This window comes from Phyllostomus discolor, chromosome 4 (assembly GCF_004126475.2).
Source record: "Phyllostomus discolor isolate MPI-MPIP mPhyDis1 chromosome 4, mPhyDis1.pri.v3, whole genome shotgun sequence".
In the NCBI taxonomy this organism is placed as follows: Eukaryota; Metazoa; Chordata; class Mammalia; order Chiroptera; family Phyllostomidae; genus Phyllostomus; species Phyllostomus discolor.
The window spans coordinates 68,659,618-68,682,607 of record NC_040906.2 but is presented as its reverse complement, the minus strand read 5'-3'; the positions used below and the strand labels follow the sequence as shown (position 1 = coordinate 68,682,607).

The 22,990-nt window shown below is 40.5% G+C and overlaps 1 protein-coding gene across 25 annotated transcripts in view; it reads right to left on the bottom strand.

The window, feature by feature from the left end:
- NEB (nebulin) overlaps positions 1-22,990 on the bottom strand; it is a 197,436-nt gene that overhangs the window by 60,982 nt on the left and 113,464 nt on the right. For 23 of the 25 annotated variants that reach the window (XM_036023508.1, XM_036023482.1, XM_036023487.1 and 20 more), the window contains 24 exons: positions 22,698-22,805; positions 21,615-21,926; positions 18,699-18,902; positions 18,239-18,343; positions 14,608-14,712; positions 14,195-14,506; positions 13,422-13,526; positions 12,749-12,847; positions 12,449-12,550; positions 12,201-12,308; positions 11,271-11,582; positions 10,509-10,613; positions 10,295-10,399; positions 9,816-9,923; positions 8,944-9,051; positions 8,730-8,843; positions 8,153-8,350; positions 7,659-7,763; positions 6,835-6,939; positions 6,635-6,739; positions 3,435-3,542; positions 1,189-1,302; positions 670-867; positions 242-346 (listed from right to left, as the gene is read on the bottom strand). In XM_036023508.1, the coding sequence (XP_035879401.1) occupies positions 242-346; positions 670-867; positions 1,189-1,302; positions 3,435-3,542; positions 6,635-6,739; positions 6,835-6,939; positions 7,659-7,763; positions 8,153-8,350; positions 8,730-8,843; positions 8,944-9,051; positions 9,816-9,923; positions 10,295-10,399; positions 10,509-10,613; positions 11,271-11,582; positions 12,201-12,308; positions 12,449-12,550; positions 12,749-12,847; positions 13,422-13,526; positions 14,195-14,506; positions 14,608-14,712; positions 18,239-18,343; positions 18,699-18,902; positions 21,615-21,926; positions 22,698-22,805 (3,450 nt within the window). The remainder of the gene's footprint in view (positions 1-241; positions 347-669; positions 868-1,188; positions 1,303-3,434; positions 3,543-6,634; positions 6,740-6,834; positions 6,940-7,658; positions 7,764-8,152; positions 8,351-8,729; positions 8,844-8,943; positions 9,052-9,815; positions 9,924-10,294; positions 10,400-10,508; positions 10,614-11,270; positions 11,583-12,200; positions 12,309-12,448; positions 12,551-12,748; positions 12,848-13,421; positions 13,527-14,194; positions 14,507-14,607; positions 14,713-18,238; positions 18,344-18,698; positions 18,903-21,614; positions 21,927-22,697; positions 22,806-22,990) is intronic. The other 2 variants (XM_036023507.1, XM_036023500.1) reach the window with 2 other exon arrangements.

Below are 22,990 nucleotides of genomic sequence, written 5' to 3'. Positions count from 1 at the left end.
GTGCCCCTTCTCCCCCAGGGTACAATGGGATAGCTCAACTGCATTGTCGAGTAGGAATGCCATCTGCACTCCCGAGAAAGGGCTGCTTTCAATTCCTAAGTGCCTTTCTGTGGCTTGGCCATCCCCACCAACACTTCAGATGCAGCTGTTCTGTTACAATGTTCATAGTTTATATACCCTCTCCTTGACTCTGGACTACATGAAGAAAAAAAAATACGAGAAAAAAACAAGGCAAACTTACATCGTTGCGTAGATCATAAGCGTGTTTGGCATGGAGGATTTCAGGCGTGTCCCAGACATAACACCCAATGCCTTTCAACCAGTTGAGATCATCCTTGTACACAATCTACAGAATGGAAACAGATAAAAAGGACTGGCGAGATAAAATCTGACTGTAAATGTAACACCGGAGACATGTGCACCTTCTGGACCAAGGCTGATTTGTGGAATGAAAAACAAAAAGCATTATGCAACGAGGCCAAGCATGCTGTGGAAACATTGGCACACGGAGTCCTGCTCCAAGGGGGACCTTTGACCTTAATCAGACCCTCGGGCACACAGGAAAGCCATCCTGAAGAAGGCTGAGGTGAAGAAATAGGTGAGTCTGCTTCACTTCAGGGTGGGCGTGTGGGGCTGGGGAGGGTGGGCCTTCAGAAGCGGTGCGCTTACATCGCTGATCTGGTCCGTGACTTTCCTGACGTGACTGTTGACTTGCAAGTCAGGGTGGCAGATCCACTCGTGGAGGTGGAGGCGGTAATCAATTTCGCTGACTTTCTTCTGAGAATCCTTCGCAGTGACCAACTCTACCATGTCAGGCACGATGTTGATTTTCATCTTGTTCTTTTCATACACTGATTTGTACAGGCGCTGTGAAGTTAAGATGACATGCCACTTGTAAAGGAAATTGTGCACGGAATCACGGCCATGCATGACTTTCCTATATACCAGAGAAGTCAGGACGACCAACTTATAGCAACCAGTTGGGGGCAGAGCAGGGACTGGAGTTTTCTGACACTTTCTACAGATTCGTGTGAGCAGGAGAAGCAGCCTGGGCTGAAGTACCCCCTAACTTTTTCACATACGCACAGTCAGAGCCACACGTGCTGTTTAATAGAAACCATTCTGACTTACCGTAGATGGCTATATTACTTGGCTTTGATTTGAGGGAAGGCCTTTGAAATTACTTACATCAATGTTAAACTTGCCAACTCTGAGACATCGTGCTGTATTTGGATCATCTTCAACACTTTTTGGTAAAGTATAAAGAGCTTTGAACTTCTCATATTCTTCCCGATATTTGATCTACAGAGAGAAAGCGCAGAGGAAGAAACATCGTTTGGGAGAGGAATAGGTCCGTGTTGTCACGAGAGAATGAGACTTAACAGGAAGAGCCCATCCCTGAGCCCAGCCACCTTGGGGCCACCACTGCCGTGAGTCCCTTCCCTCACTTGTGCACAGCGGCAGAGGTGCAGCAGTAGTACCTGCCGCAGGTTATCCTGGGCTTAATTCAGACTATGAATGAAAGTGCTTTTGAAAGTGTAGGGAGCTATAAAATTTTAGTCACTGTTTGTAATTCTTCTATCCTAATACTAGTACTTGTGCTGCTACTACAACTACCTCATTTCAAAGGTTATGTAATTTTAAATGATCTCTTTTGTGATCATGGCTTTGTTTTTCTTAATCATATGTGAAAGAGGAAAAATGTGTTCAGGAATTCCTTTGTTTTTAGTAACTGACAAACCTGGTGCATAAGAGACACTCTGAGTTTTGGTTTCTACCATGGTTTTCAAAGATACAGTGCAATCAACTTCTATGGGAAAACTAACGTTTAGTTTGTAAGTTGTATTGGCTTTTACTTAGTGCTGCATGATTTCATGAACTAGGAGGCAAGGCCATTACAGAGACTAAGATACAATCCCCCGGCACACAACAAAAGTAACAATTCTCTTACAACTGGGCCTCAGAACAGAGGCCTGCATCCCTGTAAAAAAATGGGAGATGGGAGTATTTGTGTTAGAATTCTTGCAAAGCTCTTCACTGACTAGAAATCCAACAAAATCCCCATCAGAATTTTCCAGATTATTAGTTCACATACTTCTTACACCTAACCCATTCCTCAATTATAAAGAGGATAATATTTAAAGGTACCTTTTAAAAAAACTATTGTTGGAGCCCTTCTTTTAGAGGATTAATTTCTCTGTGTCCCACCTTGTTCCAAGAACAAGTTTCCAAGAATCCTGCCCCTGTAGCTTTTTTCATGACAAAAAATATGAAAAACAAAAATAAATTCTTTGCTAAGCTTTCTAAACTCTTACCTATGAGTCTTGTCTTCCCAAGTGAAAAGTTTGCCCCTCTGGGCTAGTCTGTTTACAGTCTTCCAAATAGTTGGAGATGGGAAAAATCATGTGTACTAGTTTTTCTCCAAGTAAGAAGTATATTAATTTCATATATTATACAACAAGTCTTTTTAAAAAAATATGTATCTATAGGTCCAATAGAGGGTAGTGAAATCAACTTACTAGGTCACTGTCCTTATAAAGGAATAGAATAGAAATAAAATGAGTGGAGTGCATTGTTTTTCGTGGAGCAGGAAGTCCTCTTCTATAAAACATTTCTGTCAGAAGGGACTCACAGTGACTTCGTTTGTATGTGTGTTGACTTGCAATACAAAATAAATTTCTTGCTGTGGGTCTTGATAAAAAAAAGTTTTGAGAAATATGGCCTAAGATGTTATATAAAATGTTCACAATTAAGGAGGGAAAGTTTCTAAAAGAGGTAAAGCTCCCAAAAGAGAACTGGGTTTATTAGAACTCCAGTGAAGGTTACAGGGAATTTTATAATAGGAGATTTTACTTAAGGATGTTTTAGGCATAAAGGATTAAAGAGCATAAAACTTTGAACTAGATTCAAACAGCTCATGTAATTTAGGATTTTTAACAATCATTTCTGTACCTAAGAAAAGTTGTTCTTTTTTTATATTTCATGGTAATAAAGATAACTACCGGTATTTACTTTTAAATGACTTATTCAGGGATGTGGAATGACCAGTTATCACATTTACTGGTTTATTTTTGTGCTACAACCCACACAATTCTATTGAAAAACAGTCTATTTTGTGCGGCATAGTATGACTTCTGTCTATCCCCACTTCAGGCTGATGTCATTTGCAGGCAATCCGCCTAAAAGGCCACACCTGTGTCCTGCATACAAGTGTTTGTGATTTTCTCTGGACTCGGGGACCTTGAGAGGAAGAAGCAAGTGCACAGAGCTTGTGATGATTGAGCATCTGGGACTCTCGCAGATGGGTTACATGCCTGTGGAAGGGCGGGGGGCACTTCTGGGCAGCATGTGTATCAGCCAGAGCAACCCTGGGAGTGGAGAGCCGGCGAGGGCAGAGAGTGGGTGGGAGGCTATCATGCTTGTACTTCACTTACCCTGCTGGCCAGATCCTTCTGGTTCCTGGCATGTGTCAGGGACATGGTGTTGGTAGGTAGGATGTAGCTGGTGGCTTTCACCTTTTCCCAGATTTCCTTGTACAGGTTCTGTAGGAATTAAAAACTTTCTTGTGAGTAAGGAAAAACACATTCTGGTTAGCTTCAGAATTGCAGGTTTTCCCCCTTGTTTCTGCCCTTCTCAGACATGCCAGAACAACCCCAGACCTCCTCCCTCTGTAGGCTCCAAGTACCCCAGGTGAATCACTGGTTCAATGCCACGACCACGCTTAGCACAATGTGACAGTTAGCAGAGCTTTTGATGCCACATTTATTCCCCATAGGTCTAAGAATTCCTGGAGGATGGAAACCACTAACATTTAAAAAAAAACATTTACCCTTCTCTATTTTTAAGTAGATAGTAGAAGCACAAAATATGTTTGTTTTCATTCCTACACATTTATTTGTCCAGGAGAAATAAAAACTTATGTATACACAAAAACCTATGTAAAAGTATATAGCAGCTTTATTAATAATTGGCAAAAATTGTAAACAACTCTAATTCCTTTAACTGTGAATTCATTCCTTTAACTGTGAGTTAATTAACTGTGAATGGATGAACAAACTGTGGTACATCCATGTGATGCAATGCCATTCTGCAATAAAAAAGGAAATCTACTGATTTATGCAGCAATGCACATGATATATAAATTGATTTTGCCAGAAGAAGGAAGCCAGGCCAGATGGCAACATGCTATGCAATTCCGTTCACATGGTGTCCTGGAAAACGTAGCACATTAGGGACCGGAAATGTCTCCATGGACGCCATGAGAGACAGGAGAGGCCAGCACGAGTGAAATTTGGAAACTACAGAGAATTTTTTTGTATCTTGACTGTGGTGGTGAAACTACATGACTATATGTATTTACCAAAAGCCACAGCAGTATATTCCACAAATAGTGAGATTTATTGCACATAAATTAAAACAAAGAAAGATCCAATCAGAATGAAGGAGGGGACTAAAATGGAATACAAACTGTAACAAATAAATCTAACTGTGTTACAAATGTACAACCAGACAACAGTGATGGAACTGGGGAGAAAACAACTAATTTAAATGACTTTGGAAAATGGAATTTTGACAGGACACTCTAATGCCATAGACAAAACAACTGTATACATAGTACTGCACTCTAGTTAGTAAATCTGTTTCTCACTGGGGTACAGCTTAGCAACTTGAAAATACTTTATGTGCATATAAGGGTAGCACAGATGAGTAAATATATCATAGATCATGAGAGTCAGGCTTTTCACTGGACAGGAAAAAGAAAGTTACAAGTAGGAGAAAGATGTTACAAATAAGGAAAGGGAGAAGGCTCAAATGAACCCTGTGGTATTGAATTGCATTGAAGGTATCAGGGTGATATAGCTGGGTAAACACAGAAGTCAGATATGTAAGGATACATTGGTTGGTATACATACATGTATTTCTAAGCTCTGTGCACCTAAAGGAGCACATAGCAATGGCATCCCAGGAGCAACAAGCACACCCAGTGCTTAGATCTTGGCTTTTGAAATACCATTCTCCAATAAATAAACTAGGGCTCTTTGGAGAGAGGTTGGTTCCAGGTCTGGAACAGGGGAAATACAAGGTGAGCACGGAGCATCTGGTGGTGACAGGAAGTAAGGAAGTGCTCAAGACACACGATGATGGGGTGTGTCAGGGGGTCCAGGAGCCACCCTGAAAGGGCTCCCAGTGGCCAAAGCTGAAACAATTTGAGCAGCAAAATAAATAGCAATAGTATTAAACCAAATCCCATGAAACAAAAGAAACACTCATGATCCCATGCTGATATAAACAAATGAACAAACAAACAGGGAAGGAGGAATAGTGTTCCTTACAGAAGAATTCCGATGAGTAAATGTAGGAGGATTAAGGGAAAGAAAATCACCAGTAAGCATATTTCACAGTAGTAGTGGTTGCAAGATCCATCAATATGTGAAAAAAAGTTTGAGGAGAAACAGGACGGCTGTGTAGTCTCAAAGGATCTCCTCCATGGTATTTATTAATAACAAAGGGAAAAACAGTAACTCAATGGTGGAGAAGCTCATCAAAGAGCAACTTAACCAAGTGATGAAGGACAACATCACCAGTTATTGACATCACGTACCGCCTTCCGTGAGGCACTGAGGAGGGCACATCACTTCTGTGGTATTCTTAAAAATATTTTTTATATATTTATTTATAGAGAGAGGGGAAGGGAGGAAAATAGTGAGAGAAAAAACACCAATGTGAGAGACAGACATGGAGCAGTTGCCTCTTGCACACTCCCAATGAGGGACCTGGACCACAACCTGGGGATGAGTCCTGACTGGGAATTGGATTGGTGACTCTTTGTTTTGTGGGATGACACCCAGCCCACTGAGCCACACGGGTCAGGGCCTGTGTTATTCTCACCAAAAATGCTCTCAATCTAATTGTGAGAAAACTTCATATAAAAACAAAGGAGGGACATTCCACAAAAGAACCAACTAGTATTCTCTCAACACATCATGATCAGAAAAGGATGAGGAAAAGGCTGAGAAATGATCGGGTTGGAGGAGGCTGAGGAGATATGAGAACTAAGTGCGATGGGGAGTCCTGGATGGGCATCCGGAACGGAAAGAACTTTAGTGGAAAAACTGGTGAAATCTAGATCAGGTCTGTAATTAACATTCCAACAATGTTAATTTCTTAATTTTGATCATTGTACTACAGAAAGAACTATGGGGGAATTCTATGCAATATTTTTGAAACTTTTCTGAAAATCTCAAATTACTTCCAAATGAAGTTTAAAAAATGTGTGTTGAATTTAATCAGTTGAGAAGAGGAAAAAGAGTGCCTTTGTCGGTCTGTAAGCCACTGGCCACTAGAGAAGCCAGAGAAGGACAAGTTCAAGATCAACAAAGAATAGCTTCAACGGTACCTGCCTGCAACATGGAAGAAGTTGCTGAATTTCTGTCAAATGTGTAAAACAGTGCAGTATTCAGATTCGGGTTCACCTAATTGCAACTGGGAGGATTAATGAGATAAAGTAGAAATTTGAAGGTCCAGGAGAAAAAACTGGACACACCTTTGGGAGTGAAGGCTTGTCCCTTTTATTTTCTTATTAACTCAAAAGGGGGAAGGTGACCCAAATGAGGGAGAGAAAAACTCAACTCACACTGCTGTAAAGATTCTTCAGATTCTTGATTCTGTCGTGATCCACTGTTTCTAGTACTGTCGTGTATTTGTCCTTATTCTGATGATAGTTTTCTTTGTATCTCACCTACAGATACAAAAAGGTGGGTTATTCTTTTCTCTTGTAAAATGTGCAAAGACAAATGATGGCTGGTTCTGGAATGGAAGATAAGAAAGACGCACCTCACTGGCATTGATGCCACTTTGAACAGCAGTCACGTAAAGTGGTGTGTCTGTGACCAAATTATAATTTTGTAGATTTTCTTTACCTGCTGCCGTGTATTGTAGCTGTGAAGAAAAACAAGAGTCATCTAAAATGGTAACATACAGGTCTGCCATCAGCTTTGGCAGTTTGTGCCAACTTGGATGTGCCCTCATTTGCAGCGGGGCTTCCTGCTTTAACCCTAACACAGAGGCTGCTGTTCCGCAGCCCTACAGACTGTGTGGCCATAAACCAGCCATTTCTCCTGACCAAGAGTGAGGCCTGGATGTCTCCCAGCCCTCGTCCCTGTTTTGTTGTCTCTCCCATGCCCATGCTCCTCCTGACTGCAGCCCCTTGGGGGTTCTATTCGCCATTCTGTTAGTCTGCCCCATCAGAGCTGAACCATGTTCTGGGAAGCTTCCCAAATATCTATATTTTTACCTGAGAGCTTACCTGCCTACGGTCAAAGTGTGCATTTGCATTCTACTACCCACAGGTTAACTTGATCAACCAAGGTATTGATGCTTGAGACTGGTTTACTCTGAAACACCTCCCAGATAACTTTCTGTTAGAAATGCCTAATGCCTTAAACTATCGAGAGACGCAAGCTGAGAAGGTCCAGTACCAGAGCAACCCACCAGGAAAGGTTTTGCTGGGCAGGGGGCCTTTGGTTTCCTTTGATCATGCACTGTCAGAGCAGCTTTCTCTGCCTGGACACAGGGACAACCTTGCCAATACCCCGCTGAAAGCACCATGGACTCCCTTGGTCCACAGCCCGTTAGTCATTCTAGGAAGCCTGGCTCACCTGACTCTGGAGGTCATACGATTTCTTGGCCTGGAGGATCTGGGGTGTATCCCAAACATAGCACCCAATGCCTTTCAGCCAGTTCAAGTCATCTTTATACACATTCTGCAAGAAGGAAGGAATGGTGAGAGATAATAGGTACTAAATGAATTTGCAAGTGAACAGTTTGATGATTTCCTATCAGCTCTTGGCTGCGCATGGTGCTTTGTGGTCACAGTGTGGACTTCTCAACAGCTGGGAGGTCTTTAATGCTCTGGCCTATGGCAGCTTAGGAAGAGGGCAATAGCTAACTTTTAGTCTTGTTTTAAACAGACTAAATATTGAACACAGGTGTCCAAGATTCAGAGGGAATTCTTCTACCAAAAAGTGGTTATTCATGCCACTGTGTGCTGGAAAGCAGCAGGATTTATGAATACGGGGATAATTAGAGCATGGGGGGCCAGGGCAGGGCTGGGTGAAGCCTGGGATTAGGTTCAACTGGAGAAAAGACATACATCACTCAAGATCTCCTGTGCGTTTCGGGCCCGGATGACATTGGGTTCTTCTGGAAGAGAGGTCCACTGGTGGAAGTAGTGCCGGTACTCTAGGTCACTGAGGATGTACTGACACTTTTTGGCCAGCACGTGATTCATCATGTCATTGGGGATATGAACATTTGCTTTGGTGTCTTCATAATGTTTTCGGTAGTTCAACTAAAGAGTAATATTTTTTAAAGACAAAAATAAGAAAGGAAAATGTAAATTTTCTAGGTAAACCCTTAGGGTCTTATTTCCAATATAGATCAATACCTTGAGAATAGACAGAGGTTGAACAAATGATGCTTTGATATGTTCTTTTAAAAAAAATCCCCATCCTTACATAACACTGAGTAAAAAATGACCTTATGGTCAAATACAGAAGCCCACTGTGCAGTAGTGAAGGTGAAGGGAAGTGGGGGACTCAAAGCCACCACAGGCTAACTGGCAGGGGTGGGGGAGAGCCTCTGACTGCCTCATTCTTCACCACCCCATCTGTAGCTAATCTGGAACCAAAAGGTAGATCAGAAATAAAGTTAAAGTGAACTTTGCTTACCACACTCCTCATCTTTTGGAAATCCAGACAGTGAAGCACCTCAGGGAACTCACTGACTTCTTTTCCAGCCAGGTAGTGACCCTTCTGCTTCTCATATGTCTCTTTGTATTTCAGCTGTGAAATAGGTTCAGCATTGAGAACCACTGGGTTTTCTAACCAGCCCTTGCTCCCCGTAAAGACTCTCAAATCTATGAGAGGAGAAAGTCCTACCAACCTCACTGTTCACATAGTCAGCATGCTTGGCTCCAACAATGGGGATGTAGCGTTCATCCAAGGTGTAGCCATAGGCCTTGGTACCCTCCCACGCCCCTTTATACAGTATCTAGAACAAAGAAATGTGTGTCAACAAATTTTGCTTTCAGATGTCACTAAAAAGAAAATGGTAAGATCAAGGTAAAAAAATATCTATGCTTAAAGGCAGGCTTAAATCTTTATTTAAAACTGTTAGTGTGCCTAAAGAAGGACAAGGCAGTCTTTTGGCTTGTTGCAAATGAAATTAACAAACTGAGGCATCATAACAAAGGTTAACTATAGCTACAGTTCTAATAAAAGTGTAAACAAATTTGCTCCTAGGGAGAGAATCGCTGAAGGTTGTTTCCCATTGAGATTGAATGCATGCACACTGCATGCACATTTACATCATCCTTTAAATTACCCTAGTGCTCCATTCCTTGGCTGCAAATGTTTGTACATGATTACTGAGGAATTACCCAACTTTTCCATCTCTTCTCTGATGGTAGTTGCTCTGTCCTGTGTGCACCCAGAGCTGGTACAGCACTTGTTACATTATTATTTATCCATTTGTGTGTCTGTTTCTCTCATTTGTGTAAATTCCTGAAGGACCTGATTCATTTGAACATTAGCTCCTCAGCACCTCCTACAGTGCTCCGTACAGCATAGCAGCTCAAAAACACCAGCTGAACAAACACTATGTGGTCTAATTAGTGTGCTACTTTTAATAAACAAGACTGAACATGATAGAAATAATAGATCTCCAAAGTTCAGTTGTTCACAAAATCATGCAGGAATATGAATACTGACGAGAGCTTAGGAACCGAGTTGTATATCACATAAAATGGCACTTACAGTACTGTAAAGTTTTCCCATGTCTTTCGAGTGGGTGATGTATGGTGTCTCCGGTGAAAATGTATACTTGCCCTTTAATAATTTATTAAATGTTTCTTTATATTTTATCTAAGGAGAGAAAACAAGACCAAACCAAACCTTCAATTACTATGAATGTATATTTAAGTTCTATAGGTTTACCTAAGTGAGATAATAATCAGTTAACATTCATTTAGAGATTGAAATGAACAAATGGACTAGAGATTAAAATGGATTAATTTCAGTCCATGTCAACTAATACAATAGAATAACTTGAACAAAAACATGGATATCTAAACATGGGTACAGTTATTCTACCTACTAGTAGCTTTTAAGACATTCTCTCCCAAGGATTATCTTGTAACTGCCCCCACCCCCCAATTTTCTTACAAGCCAATCTGTTCAGTGAGAGATAACTAGCTCCCAGTCTATGTACCTCATTGTACACAAAGCAAACTTACATCACTTTGGTTGACTGAGTTAATCTTGGCCAAGACAATCTCTGGAGGATCTACCACACTTGTAAAGTTAGGATAGTTGTCAAGAGCAGCCTTCTTATATTTCACCTGCAAAGTAATAGACAGGATGAAGACAAGTCTCCCCCTACAGAGTACCTATACCTACATGGTAGGTAAGGAGGCCAGGCATTAGGTAAGAATAACAGGCTTTGTGTACCTGATTCACCAGCTCTTGGTTTTTAGTAACCCTCACATGGTCCACAGAATCCAGGGGGATCCAGCCAATGCCTCGGAGCCACTCCAGGTCAGCTTTGTAGATAATCTGAGGGCAGGAGAAGAGATATGAAGCAGGGAAAAGTGACCCAGACACAAGGTTACAGATAGCAGATTAACAACTGCCTGATGCAGGCTTCGGTGCCAGGTGGCCTAAGTCACGTCCTCTACCCTTGCTGTACCAAAGCTCCACATGAGAAATTCTGGGCCCTCATGTGGCTCATCAGTACTTTGCGGTCCTTTTGCTTTGATTCCTTGCAAGCAACTACTTCCTAAATGCCTTGAGGAATGACATGCCTGGCAAAGCAAGAATGGGGCCTTTCCAGGGCCGTGACTATTCTATCAGGAAACGTAGTCAAAATCCCAACTCGGTCTCAATTCCCACCCACGCCAATTATTGTTTTATATCAGCTGATGATTTTGCATGCAAATGTGAATGAGGAGTTGCTAATGTGATGGTATGAAAGCAACAGGTTTTTTAAAAAATAACTTTGAAATTGGTTCAGAAATGCAGCCAGTCAGCAACGCTGTCACTCAACCCCTGCTCTTGACCTCTCTGTTCTTTACATCCAGCTTTGGCTCCCTCCATGAACAAACTAAATATTTATAGCTTCAAGTTTCAAAGAGTGGTGGCTCCAGCATACTGCTTATAATTCTCAGGCTATAACATGTGTTTCTAGATAATTAAGAAATAAAAACCACTTACATCGCTCTGTAGGTCATAGGCTTTCTTTGCCTGAATAACATCGTTTTGGTCAGGATGACATGTCCATTGGTGCAGGTAATGATGGTAATCAATATCGCTGGCAAGAGCCTGTCCTTCCTTGGCGGCCAACACTGACACTGTGTCAGCAGGTATATTGATTTTGGCCTTTGTTTTATGGTAGTCCTCCTTGTATAGTCTGTCGTTCTGAATCTGGCCTGCGTGCTCAAACCACACCAGCTTAGGGTCATCTCTCATGGTCGGGACACCCACATAATGACCTTTTTGCTTTACGTGTTCAGCTTTATATTTCAGCTGGTGGGAAGAAGCACAGAGATTCTGTTGGTTTTTATATGCGCACAGGGCGAAAGGGACTTTGAACATCATCAAATTCAGCCCTTCCTTAAGATTTTTGTGCCACACACCCCAACCCCGAGAAGAAATAACAAAAAACATTGAAATAAATAAATAAAGATAAGAATTTATCAACTTAAAAATGAGAAAAACAGGCATTGTTTTCTAATTCTGGCAATATTGTATTTGAAGGCCTAGAGAGCTTAGGAAAGTCAGGGAATAGAAGAAAAGGTGAAGATGGTGATGAATGTTAATCACACTCATTGTGGTCACCGTTTCACAGTCTACACAAATATCAAATCATTATGTTGTGCACCTGAAACTTAAAAAAATAAATAAATAAGAAAAAGTAAGAAACTCAAACACTAGCCTTTGAAAAAGCCAAGGGAAAAACAAAGGAACTCCCAAAGCCCATGGGAAAAGGACCAGGAGGGCAGGCACTCCCACCATCCCCACGCCTGGCCAGGCGTGCCCAGCTGACAAGGCACCCTCCACGGCGCTGTGTGTTGGCATAGCTGAGGTGCCCCCCGTGCAAGTTTCAGCCTTTGCAAAGTGTGCTGTAGCAGGAGGATCGATTACCTCGCTCTGAACGTCATTGCAGTGATGGGCGTGAACAAAGGGCACGGCATCCGGAGGCAAGATGTAACCTGTGGCTTTTTGTTTCTCCCAGCCTTCCTTGTAGAGGTACTAGAAGACAGAGGGCCACGACAGAGGATTAAACTGAGAGGTCAGCATGGAGGGATAAATCGTGTGCACATATCTCCGATGGTTGTAGCACGGTCCTCTGTTCCCACACAAAGTCCCTGACACCTGGGTAAAAGCCATACCGGGTCCAGGATCCGGGCCGCCTCCTGGACAGTGTGCAGCAGAGGGGTTTCTGTGAGGGTGTAGTTTGATTTGGTGTCATTCCAATCTTTCCGGTATTTAATCTGGAAACGAGAGGCAAGGGGTAAGTTACTTGATGCTAAGAAAACATAACGTAAGCAAGTGTTAGCTAGCATCAATGATCTCAGTGGTTACGTTTGTATCTCAGACAATGATTGCTTGCTGAGTGCAAGTAGGTGGAGAAGCTTTGGAGGTAACATCTATATGACTGGGAAATTTTAGAATGACAGCCAAGTACTTACATCATTTAGGATCTCCCCACTTTGTTTTGCTGTGACATAATCCACTCTGTCATCCACAGGAGTAAAGTTCAGCGTTTCTATTTTTGTGCGATATTTACTCTATGGGAAAGAAAATAGACAGGTGTCACTGGTCCTATGTGAGCTGAGAACGATAGGCTAAATTCAAGGATCCTTTTCTGCTAGAGGTATAGAGCACCATATGCAAATGGTGTCTCCTTGGCAGTTTGGCTTTCTTCTTAGCATTTTATTTTTTAACAAATGGGCCAGCTTCTTATACCTCCCACAGATTTTAAAGTAGCAGGTTTGCTCAGCTCCCAAAGTCATGTAATGGATCATTATGTATGTGTATCTTATGTGCATCATAAAGCTTAACACATAACACATGTTTTCCAACTGGACAAACATCTCTCAAATATTTTCCTGTTGCTGCCAAAATAAGTTTTTCATTTATACAATCCCAAGCACCAGTGAGTGTGTGGGACTTTGTATTATGGATATGGTCCTACAGTGTCATAGCTGCAGTAGAGCTTATTCTGGGGAAGAAAGCATGCTTGGCTTAAATGACAGAAATTGAAATTGTTTAAATTGTTGGTAGGGTATGGCCAAAGTGTGGCTTGTGTATTTCTGTTTAGTCATTCAGGATAAAAGATGGCAAGAGAAAATGCCGGAGTACCTCACTGAAGATATCCCCAGCATATTTGGCGTGATTGACGGAGACGGAGTCGTTGGGCATCCACCCGATCCCGCGCAGCCATTCCAAGTCGGCCTTGTAAATAGCCTGTGAAAACAAGGCTGGGGTCAGGTCAGCAACCCTAGCCACAGTCCTGTTTGTTCTGCCCACGGGTCTAATGGAGAATTACGATTTAAAAATGATACACTCAAGCAGCCAGGCAGGTACCACAAGTAGATTAATTAGGAGGCCAGATGGTATGATAAACTAAAGGACATACTTTTTATTTAAAAGACATTAGCTGCAGCTCAGCTACAGGTTATGGTTGTCAGGGCTAACACACGTTCAGACCTTCATCCTCTGATTTTTCACAAGAAATGGGAAATCCTAGATTTGCACCCAAAATGTCCTAGTCTAAAAATGTTGGCAACCTCAAAATTTTTACACATTGTGTCAACTAAAAAGCATATCTGTGCTAACATCCTTTCCATGGACTGCCCATATTTTACTTATGATATGAACCTCTTTTGCTACTTAAATTCTATAGAAATAATATAATTGTCCTACCCTGTAATGATTAAGAACTATATTCATGTTACCATTTATTTCTTGACACCAAGTCTAGAGGTGATTTTGATATTATACTATAAGGTGTAACTAAAACTGAGTTCTTGGCTGTATAAGACATAAAGTTATGATATAAGGACTTAATGACAAACTTCCTGGGAGTCATGGCAAAATGGAGAAGAGCTCATCCTAAAACGCAGGCCACTCACATCGCTTTGCAGTTCGTAGGCTTTCTTGGCCTGAATCACATCGTTCTGGTCAGGCAGGCACGTCCACTGGTGTAAGTAGTTGCGATAATCGATGTCGCTGACCAGGATCTGGCATTTTTTCGAATGCAAGATGGAAAGCATATCCACAGGGCTTTGGAACTTCGTCTTCCATTTGGCCCAGTTCAGCCGATACTCTCTTTCATTCTGAATCTTGCCAGCTATGAGGGCCCACCGGATCCTATTGTCATCCCTGGCTGTGAGGGTGCCCACATAGTGGCCCTTCTGCTTCTCGTGGTCAAGCTTGTATTTATACTGGGGATGCAAAAAGAAAGCAGATGGATCACAGTTTGTTCTGTTGATGCAGCTAGGGCATTTGCTCGAAGAACGGAGACGCTAAACAAGGCCACACTTACATCGCTGGCAATCTCCCTGGAAGCCTTGGCGGCCTGTATGGGGATGGCGTCCAGCCGCACATCGCAGCCCGTCTTCATTTCCTCCCAGCCTTCCCGGTAAATTTTCTGAGGAGAACAAAAGGCGTCATTCCAGGTTCAGATCTACCGATGCGGCCAAGGGCGCAGGTGGAATTATTATTAGAGGGATACAATTTTGAAGTCCCAGAACCAGGTAAAGAAAAGAGAATAGGTGAAAGAATCCTTCTGCACCATGCCACTGAAATAAAAATCATGTTGGGGTCCAAGTATCTGGGCGTGACAAGAGTTCTTTCTTTTTAATTTGAACCATAGCTTTGAAGTAGTTGTTCATGGTTTATGTAAAGGAGTTTAGTTGCTTCTGGTATTGCTAGCTTTGGGATAAATATATGTCCAGGCATACATTAATGGGCTATTACTGAATTTCTTTAATTCAATAATTCAATTTATGTAATTCAAAAATTCAATTTTGTAATCTTCAGAATCATAAGCTTTGTACATTTGTGGGGGTTTCCTCCCAGTATGATTTCCTAGATCTTATGTGATTGAGGATGCACATTGTTTAGGGATGTTCCTGCTAAAGCACAATTGGGTATTAATAGCCATTTTTTAAAAAATGTAGTCTTTTTGTTTGTAAAGAGAAGTTAATTAATAAAGTAACTACAGATAACTTTAAAAATATATGTTCATATTTAAATAGGCACATTTTGTATTGACAATGTCAAAAAGACTCAGAAATAAGAGTAATTTACATGTATAATTTAGAAAACATACCCATCAGTACGGGATCTTGAACAGTGCAGAAAGGACAGGTGAATTTCAATTGTTGACAATTTCATGGCCTTTTCATATCTGAACCATGAGTGCTCAAACAAATTTTGTCTTTGTAAGCATTGATATGGTTTATAGTAATTTTTTTCAAGTTTTTGCATGAATTTGGGTGGGCTTATTTTAACACTTGACATTATTTTCTGTACAAAATAAAAAGTATTCTCCACATTTAAATGTATTATACCAGAGAACATTCAATGAAAACTTATCATTATGTTATTTTAATTTATGTTTTAATTTTATTACATATATTATTACATTATTTTTCTTATGTTTTACTTTTTATTTGCTTATATAGTCAAATATATATTTTTTAAAGATTTCATTTAGTTAGTTTTAGAGAGAGGGGAAGGGAGAGAGAAAGAGAGGGAGAGAAATATTGATGTGTGAGAGAAACATCAATCAGTTGCCCCTTGCAATCCCCCAACTGGGGACCTGGCCAATAATCCAGGCATGTGCCCTGACTGGGAATCAAACTGGCAACCTTTCAGTTTGCAGGTCAGTGCTCAATCCACTGAGCCATACTAGCCAGGGCCAAATATATTTTTTATTTGAACTAAAAAAATATCTGGCTTGAGAACAAACTTCTTCATCTACTAACTTTGAGAACACAGACAAATTTCTTAATCTTTTAAAGTCTCATCATTCCTATCTGATAAAACAAAATAACCATATTTTACTCATGTGATTGATTTGAAGATTAAATACATCAATTTAAAATGAATTTGCCTGGTTGCCTATAAAACCGTGTACAAATATTTGAAAAAATGTTGTGCTTTCTAAATGATGGGGAGGGTTTTAAATAGTGGCTTTTATAAAGATTATAATAGTGGTGGCACCATATATAAAAATGTACATTTTGGTTAGCACTGCAAATAGGACGTTTGATTTCTTCCAAAACATAAGCCATTCTCATTAATATCTATCTATCTAATAGCTAAATATCTAAAGTTAATAATTTTACTTTTGGAATAGTATCAAATATTAGCCTTGCTTATATCATCATATCAATGGTAGGGTTCTGCTATTTCCAGCTGAGAAATTTATCATGTGAAAGAGAGCACATGAGACTTTCCAGATTTCATGCCACAGATGCTTCTGGATCAAACCAAATTGCTGAGGAGGCCATGCTGAAATGAAGAGCTGACTGCCTCTCCCTCCAGTCACTTGACAAGAGTACACTGTACCATGATATTGATTCAGGTCCCCCCCAAAATGTATCAGTGCCCTAAAATTTTGGTATTTTTCTCAACCCTTGAAAACATTAGCTCCCAAGTGGCTCATTATAATGGAGCCGATGGTGCACACTTTGGCACATGGTGAGGAATCTGCTTGCCAGGCTCCTTCTCACACAAAATGTATTATTATTATTGTGTCTGTGAATAAAATTTTTAAAATTTGTATTTATTTTCCATAACCATTTAGTCCCCCTACCCACCCCCCAAACAATGACCACACTGAAGTCCATACAAAAGTTTCAAACGATGGTGAATTGCGCTAAGGTAGTGCTCTTCCTCCAAGGTCTTACTTATTCTACACAGAAGAAACCTCTGTGGCCCACGAAGGCAGTATGCCCTTGAACATAGCTGAACTGTGTAGTTAGCCATGGAACTAAATTCTCTCATTTTATCTAACATATTTTTAAGTTGATTTCCTTGTTTCTCCCAGGCATGTTCTGACTTATTATGAAAATATAATAATTTTATCTTTTTTCTTTCCAAAATTTATCTCTTATTCTTATTCTTACTTAACAACTTTGGCTCAAAAGAGAAGCTTACTCAGCTAGAAGTGTGGGAGGAATGTTAATGGGCCTCCTTATTTTATTCCTGACTTGAATAAGAAGCTTAGTTACTGAGGATGAGCCTGGCCTTTGATTTGAGATTTATTCTTTTAGTCACATCAGTAAAATACTCATTTATTCTTATTTTGCTAGGATTTGATTTTAAGAAATAAGAACAGGTATTGGGCTTTCTCATACGTCTTTTCAAATCTGATAAAATGAGCAGATTTTTCTCTTTTGTTCTATTATATTTTTAGGTTTCTGAATATGGAATCCCCTTGGAATTCCTGAATGAAACCTAGTCATTTGGGTTATGTATTTATGTACAACTGAATTTGATTTGTTCATATTTTATTTAAGGTCTTCCTCATTATTATTGGTCTAGTTTCCACTAGTGAAACTATTTTGACAAGTTTCCGTAACTGCGGTGGCTCTTCTTCTTTCTTTGGGCTCCAGGGTAGTTTGTTTGGTTTTGTTTTTCCTCCAAGGTTTAATAAAGAATTCTTCTGTGAAATCACCTGGGTGACCTTAGCATTTGAGAGGAGAGAGAAAAGTCTTTAACAACCGTCTTAATTTCTTACTAGATGTTTTTATTCCTTTTCTGAGGTCAATTTTAGTAATTTGTAATTTCCTAGAGAAGTCACTATAATGTGGGTTTTAAAATTAATGTGCCAAGTTTTGCAAAGAATTCTCATACTGTGAGTTCATCTGACTCCATCATTAATTCTCTTTCTTGTTTGTGGGTCTCTTTATTCCTCTCATCTTTCCGGTCCTTATTCCCTTCTCCCTGCTCTCATGTTGACCCTGGCTCACCAGTAACTGACCCTGCCCAGCCATTCCGAGCCAGGGCCTGCTCCTTTCCTCACTCCTGACCCAGGGCTGATGGAGAGGAGTCTTCCCTGGCTCCACCAGTCCGCCTTCGCTCCCTTGGCTATGGAGGGGTCCACTGCAATAGCACCAACTGAGTGACTTTTAAACAAAAAGGGAGTCTGTTGCGGTACTTACATCGCTCACATTTAGAGCATTGGCTCTGGCGAGATTAATTTCTGGAGTATCTGGCATTACGTGGATCGAAGTTTTATCTTTGTCCCAAAGTTCTCTGTACTTTGGCTATGGAAAGAACCAATAATAACAAAATTATTTCATAATTTATAATTTTGCCAGTTCCAATGCACAACTTTCAATTTTTCTGATCCAAAACAAAACTTGTTCATATTAAAATACAGGCTTCTAGAGTCTTTTCACATAAATTGCTCAGATTTGATATGAAATCTGTATTAGTACCTTTTATTAATACTTTGAGTTTTTGTTTAAAATTAACTAAGTACTAATACAACAACCCTGTCAACACCATTTATTAAAATCTTTGCTATCATCAATAGTATTATTATTAGATTTCCAAGTTTATTATTTCCTTTATTTATAAGACTAATCTAATTTTATTATAGAGAAAACAGTGACTTACAATACTAATGTTTTCAGCATTTGATTTAGCCAGGACAACTTCTGGGGTGTCGACAATACTTGTGTACTTGAGGTTCACCACCGGTGTCCGGTAGACACTGTCTCGCAGGATCTCCTGGGCATTTTTGACCCTCAGGACTTCAGGAGACCCGTCAGGCATCCAGCCAATGCCGCGCAGCCACTCCAAGTCAGCCTTGTAGATAGCCTGTGAGAGAAAACAGGGTTAGCTAAGGAACAGGTTTAAAAAAACCTGTAGTTAAAATAGGGAAGCAATTTGTACATTATATTTTAATTTCCACAAACCATACTAAAAGCTGAGCATTGTCCTGATGAACATAATTTCTCATTTGCACAGCAGTGTTCTGTTCTGCGTGTTTTCTGTCACACTGGGTCTATGTTGGGGTGCGTGTGCATATTTAAAAAAGCAGAAAGATGTACAAGGAGCTCTCTGTTTGGGGGATGCATGGAAAATTTTTGAATAGTATTAAGTAATCATCATACTAGTCAATGTAGACTTCAAAAACAAGAATAATGGGCTCTCCAGTAAGTTCTCCTCAAGGCAGACAGAATGATTTTGTCAAAATTTGTAATTCCAATCTGATGTCACAGCATTCCCCCATCCTGTGGCCTCCCATTAGTCTTAGGATAAAGATCAAAATCTTTAACATGAACTGGAAGGTGAGGGATGATCTAGCACAAGTCTCAACCTGTTTTTGACCTGTGCATTCTGTCTGTGTTGACCTTTCAGTGTGCAGTTTGCATACAGCCCCCTTTGCACATGTTAGTCATTCTGCTGGACTGTCCTCTGTGTCCTCCTCACAAAGCCACCTCCCACTCTCTCTCCATATCCCCACTAAATCAGCACTTCCTTCGGTAAGCTTTGCCACCTCTCATAGGGCTGGAGATCACTCCTTCTCAGCCATCTCACATTTACTGATCTTCTCTAACATATTTCTTTGTTAGCAATGTGAATCCTCTAACATTCTCTAAAGGAACTTCATCTTATTTCTTCACAATTGTATCTTTAGTGCTCAGCACAATGCTTGACACATGGTATGTTTAATAGATTTAACTAAGATTTCAATGCCTACCCTAGCTCTACAATTTTGATTTTAATTGGGTTTTCTTTTTCCAAGATAGCACCTCCCTTTGAGTTGGGATTTTCATTTTCTTGGTTATCTAAAGCTCTTTCCCCAGACACAGTGTTGGGAACCACCCTGCTTGGTTTCAGAAGCTGTAACCCCCACCAAGACTAAGGCTGAGGGAGTGACTTTGGACTGTAAGTCACCAAGGAGACAAAACCAAGAGATTTTGGTAAGATTCCCCAAGGGGGGAATGACCTAAGATGGGCATGATCATGTGGGAGGCCCCCAAGGAAGGACTTTGGGGGCTACAGCAAAAGGGGGTGATGGACCCTCGCCCCTTGGCTTTGGCATAGCCTGAGTCCTCATTGTCTGCAAGAAATCTCCTAATCTCTTGGCTGCCTTACTTCCCTTGCTCCACGTAGCCTGAAACAATGACAGAGGGTGGTGCAGCCCTGTGCTAGAAAGGGCAGGTTCCCCAGGCAATCAGGCCTAAGAAAGAATATGTAAAATCCTGTGAAACCTGCTTTGTTTGGAATGCTCTCAATTAAATGATAAGGGTCCAAACAAGAAGTAAGTTTGTTCCTCAAAATTTTACAGCTCTTTAGTTATCTGACCCTGACTGAAAATAGGCCCTCAGAGTTCTTTGTTATTTATTGTTTGATCTTTACTGCCTGGCAATGATTAATGACCTTTATCTGTATTCCTGTGCAAATGAATCCAATAAAAGGCCAACAAGGAAAAGGCTCTTGGCCCTTCTCCTTTGAGAGATTGGATACCTTTCCTCCCCAAGCAGGTCCTGTCATGGTAGACTTATTCTCATCCGTGGTGACCAGGGGGGCCCTGTGGGCAGAGCGCCTCCCCCGCCACAGGTAAGTGGTTAACCATATAAAGTTGTTCTATGTTAAATACTAGTTATTAATTTTACTAAAAACTATGGTGTTCTTCAAAAATGGTATTTTAATAACTAGTTAATAAGATACACATACCAGGCTAAAAAGATAGTAAGAGAAGTGAAAAATATAGGAAAATTTCTATCTTAATGAAGAATGGCATATGTTTTAGTGTATAAAGTTTGACAGATATCCAGAACTCAAAAGAAGGGATTCTCAAAGAGAATTACATACAAATTTTGAAATTTCCCTTCTTCGCTTTCAGTATACTAATGTGATTCAGGTTAATGAAGAGACTGCACTTTAGAAAATGGCTTATATCCACAGGTTGGCAATTCATTTCAAGTGATGGGTATACTTTCCTGTAGGAAACTCATTCATTATGAGAAAGCATCTCTTGAAGCTTAGGGGAACCTCGTTCACAGAATCTAAAAAAGTATCCCTTCTATAGGAGAAATAAATAGCCTGAGGGGATTCATCATTTCCAAGACATTGAATGGGCATAAGGTATGAGTAAATCTAGAAGTACTTTAGGTGAATTAATGAAACAGCATATTGTGAAGCACACCCAGTTAAGGAAAACTAGTGAATCTGGAGCGTGCTGCTAGCCTTTCAAATTAACTTTCGGGAAGACAGCCCTGTCCTTCTTCAGTGCACAGTTGAAGAACCTTGACAACTCTTATGTCTAATAAACTACAAACACTGAACATGTTAACTAATCTATAGAAAAATTATGAAAAGGAAAATTTAACAGTGACAATGAAAATGTTCTGAATAAGCCCAGCAGTGAGGTAGGTAATTAATAAACTTGGTCAAATACTAAAGACAAGCTGTTATGTAGGGAGAGTTGTGTTTGCCCAAGTACTGGAAGGAGTGCCCAGGCAAAGCTGTGGAAGGCTTTCTCCCTGGGGAGCGGCTCACCCCTCACAAGAACACACTTACGTCACTCTGCAGGTCGTACGCTCTCCTGGCATGGATCACATCATTCTGGTCAGGAAAGCAAGACCACTGGTGCAGGTACTGGCGATAGTCCACATTGCTTGCTAATGCCTGGCCTTCTTTGGCAGTATTGATGGACACCATGTCCCCAGGGATGGAGATCTTGGCCTTGTGGTCATTGTAGGCCTTTTTGTACAGCCTGTCATTCTGCATCTTTAACACGTTTGCTGCCCAGACCAGTTTAGGGTCTTCCTTGGCATTGCGACATCCAATATAATGGCCTTTCTGTTTCTCATAAGCAGTTTTATATAGATACTGGTGGGTGGGAACAGAAGAAAGAAGAGTTGTTTTTTCAAACTCAGTTTTTCTACACATCCTGTTAAAATAGCTCCATTTCCTTACACGACTCTCTTGAGGGCACTGTGAGCACCCCTAAGGTGAGAACTGTGCTTCCCAATTGTCCTTCAGTCTAGGCTTGTCCTGTGTTTCCCACAATTTAGTCACTGTTCGGCACCCTCACATGTTTCGCCACAAACATGTGCCACATACACTTCATACTTGAAACCAACTTGATTCTTTGTTCACATAAATTTACTTCTAAAGTGTAAGCTTGACTAATTTTTATTTTAAAGTTTATAATTCTATATAAATAGAATAAAATCTGTATTTTCTAGCACTCATTAAAACAAATATATAACCATTTAAAAATGCTTGTTTATGTACTGCATAAAATTTTCACAGGTACCACCTACGGATCTTGCACTTTGAGCAATAACGCAATTCTTTCTACCCATAAATCCCTAAGTGCTTATAAATTAACTTATATTGAGAAGGTATTGGAAAGAAAATCAAAATCTGTGCTTAAACATAAGAAGAGCAAAACTAAGCAGAGATGCATGAGGATCATCAAATTGTTGTAAAAGTTGTTCTTGAATTTGGGATTTGAAAACAAGACTCTCATAACAATGACCTCCATTTTACTTAAATATAATTCCTGAGGGAATAAGTTAAAGGTTAGGATGGAATTAACTCCCTGTGTGCCTACTAGTTAGTGTTTGTTAAAGCTGGGCAAGGAGGAGCTCTTACATCACTGGCAATATCCCTGGAAGCCTTGGCATGCTGGATCCCAATGGCATCTGCACGCAGGTCATAACCAGTCATCTTGACATCTTCCCAAGCTTGCTGATAGTGTTTCTGCAAATGGAGATTGTAACACCACAGTCAATCTGAAGAGGGAGCTACTGAGTCAGCATTACTGACATGTTCAAGAACATGTTAACAGTTAGCACTGAAAATTAATCTCCCCTTACGATTTATAAAATAGGCTGGTTTCATACTGAACTTAAGTTCCAATAGATTTTTAATGAAATTTAGTAAAG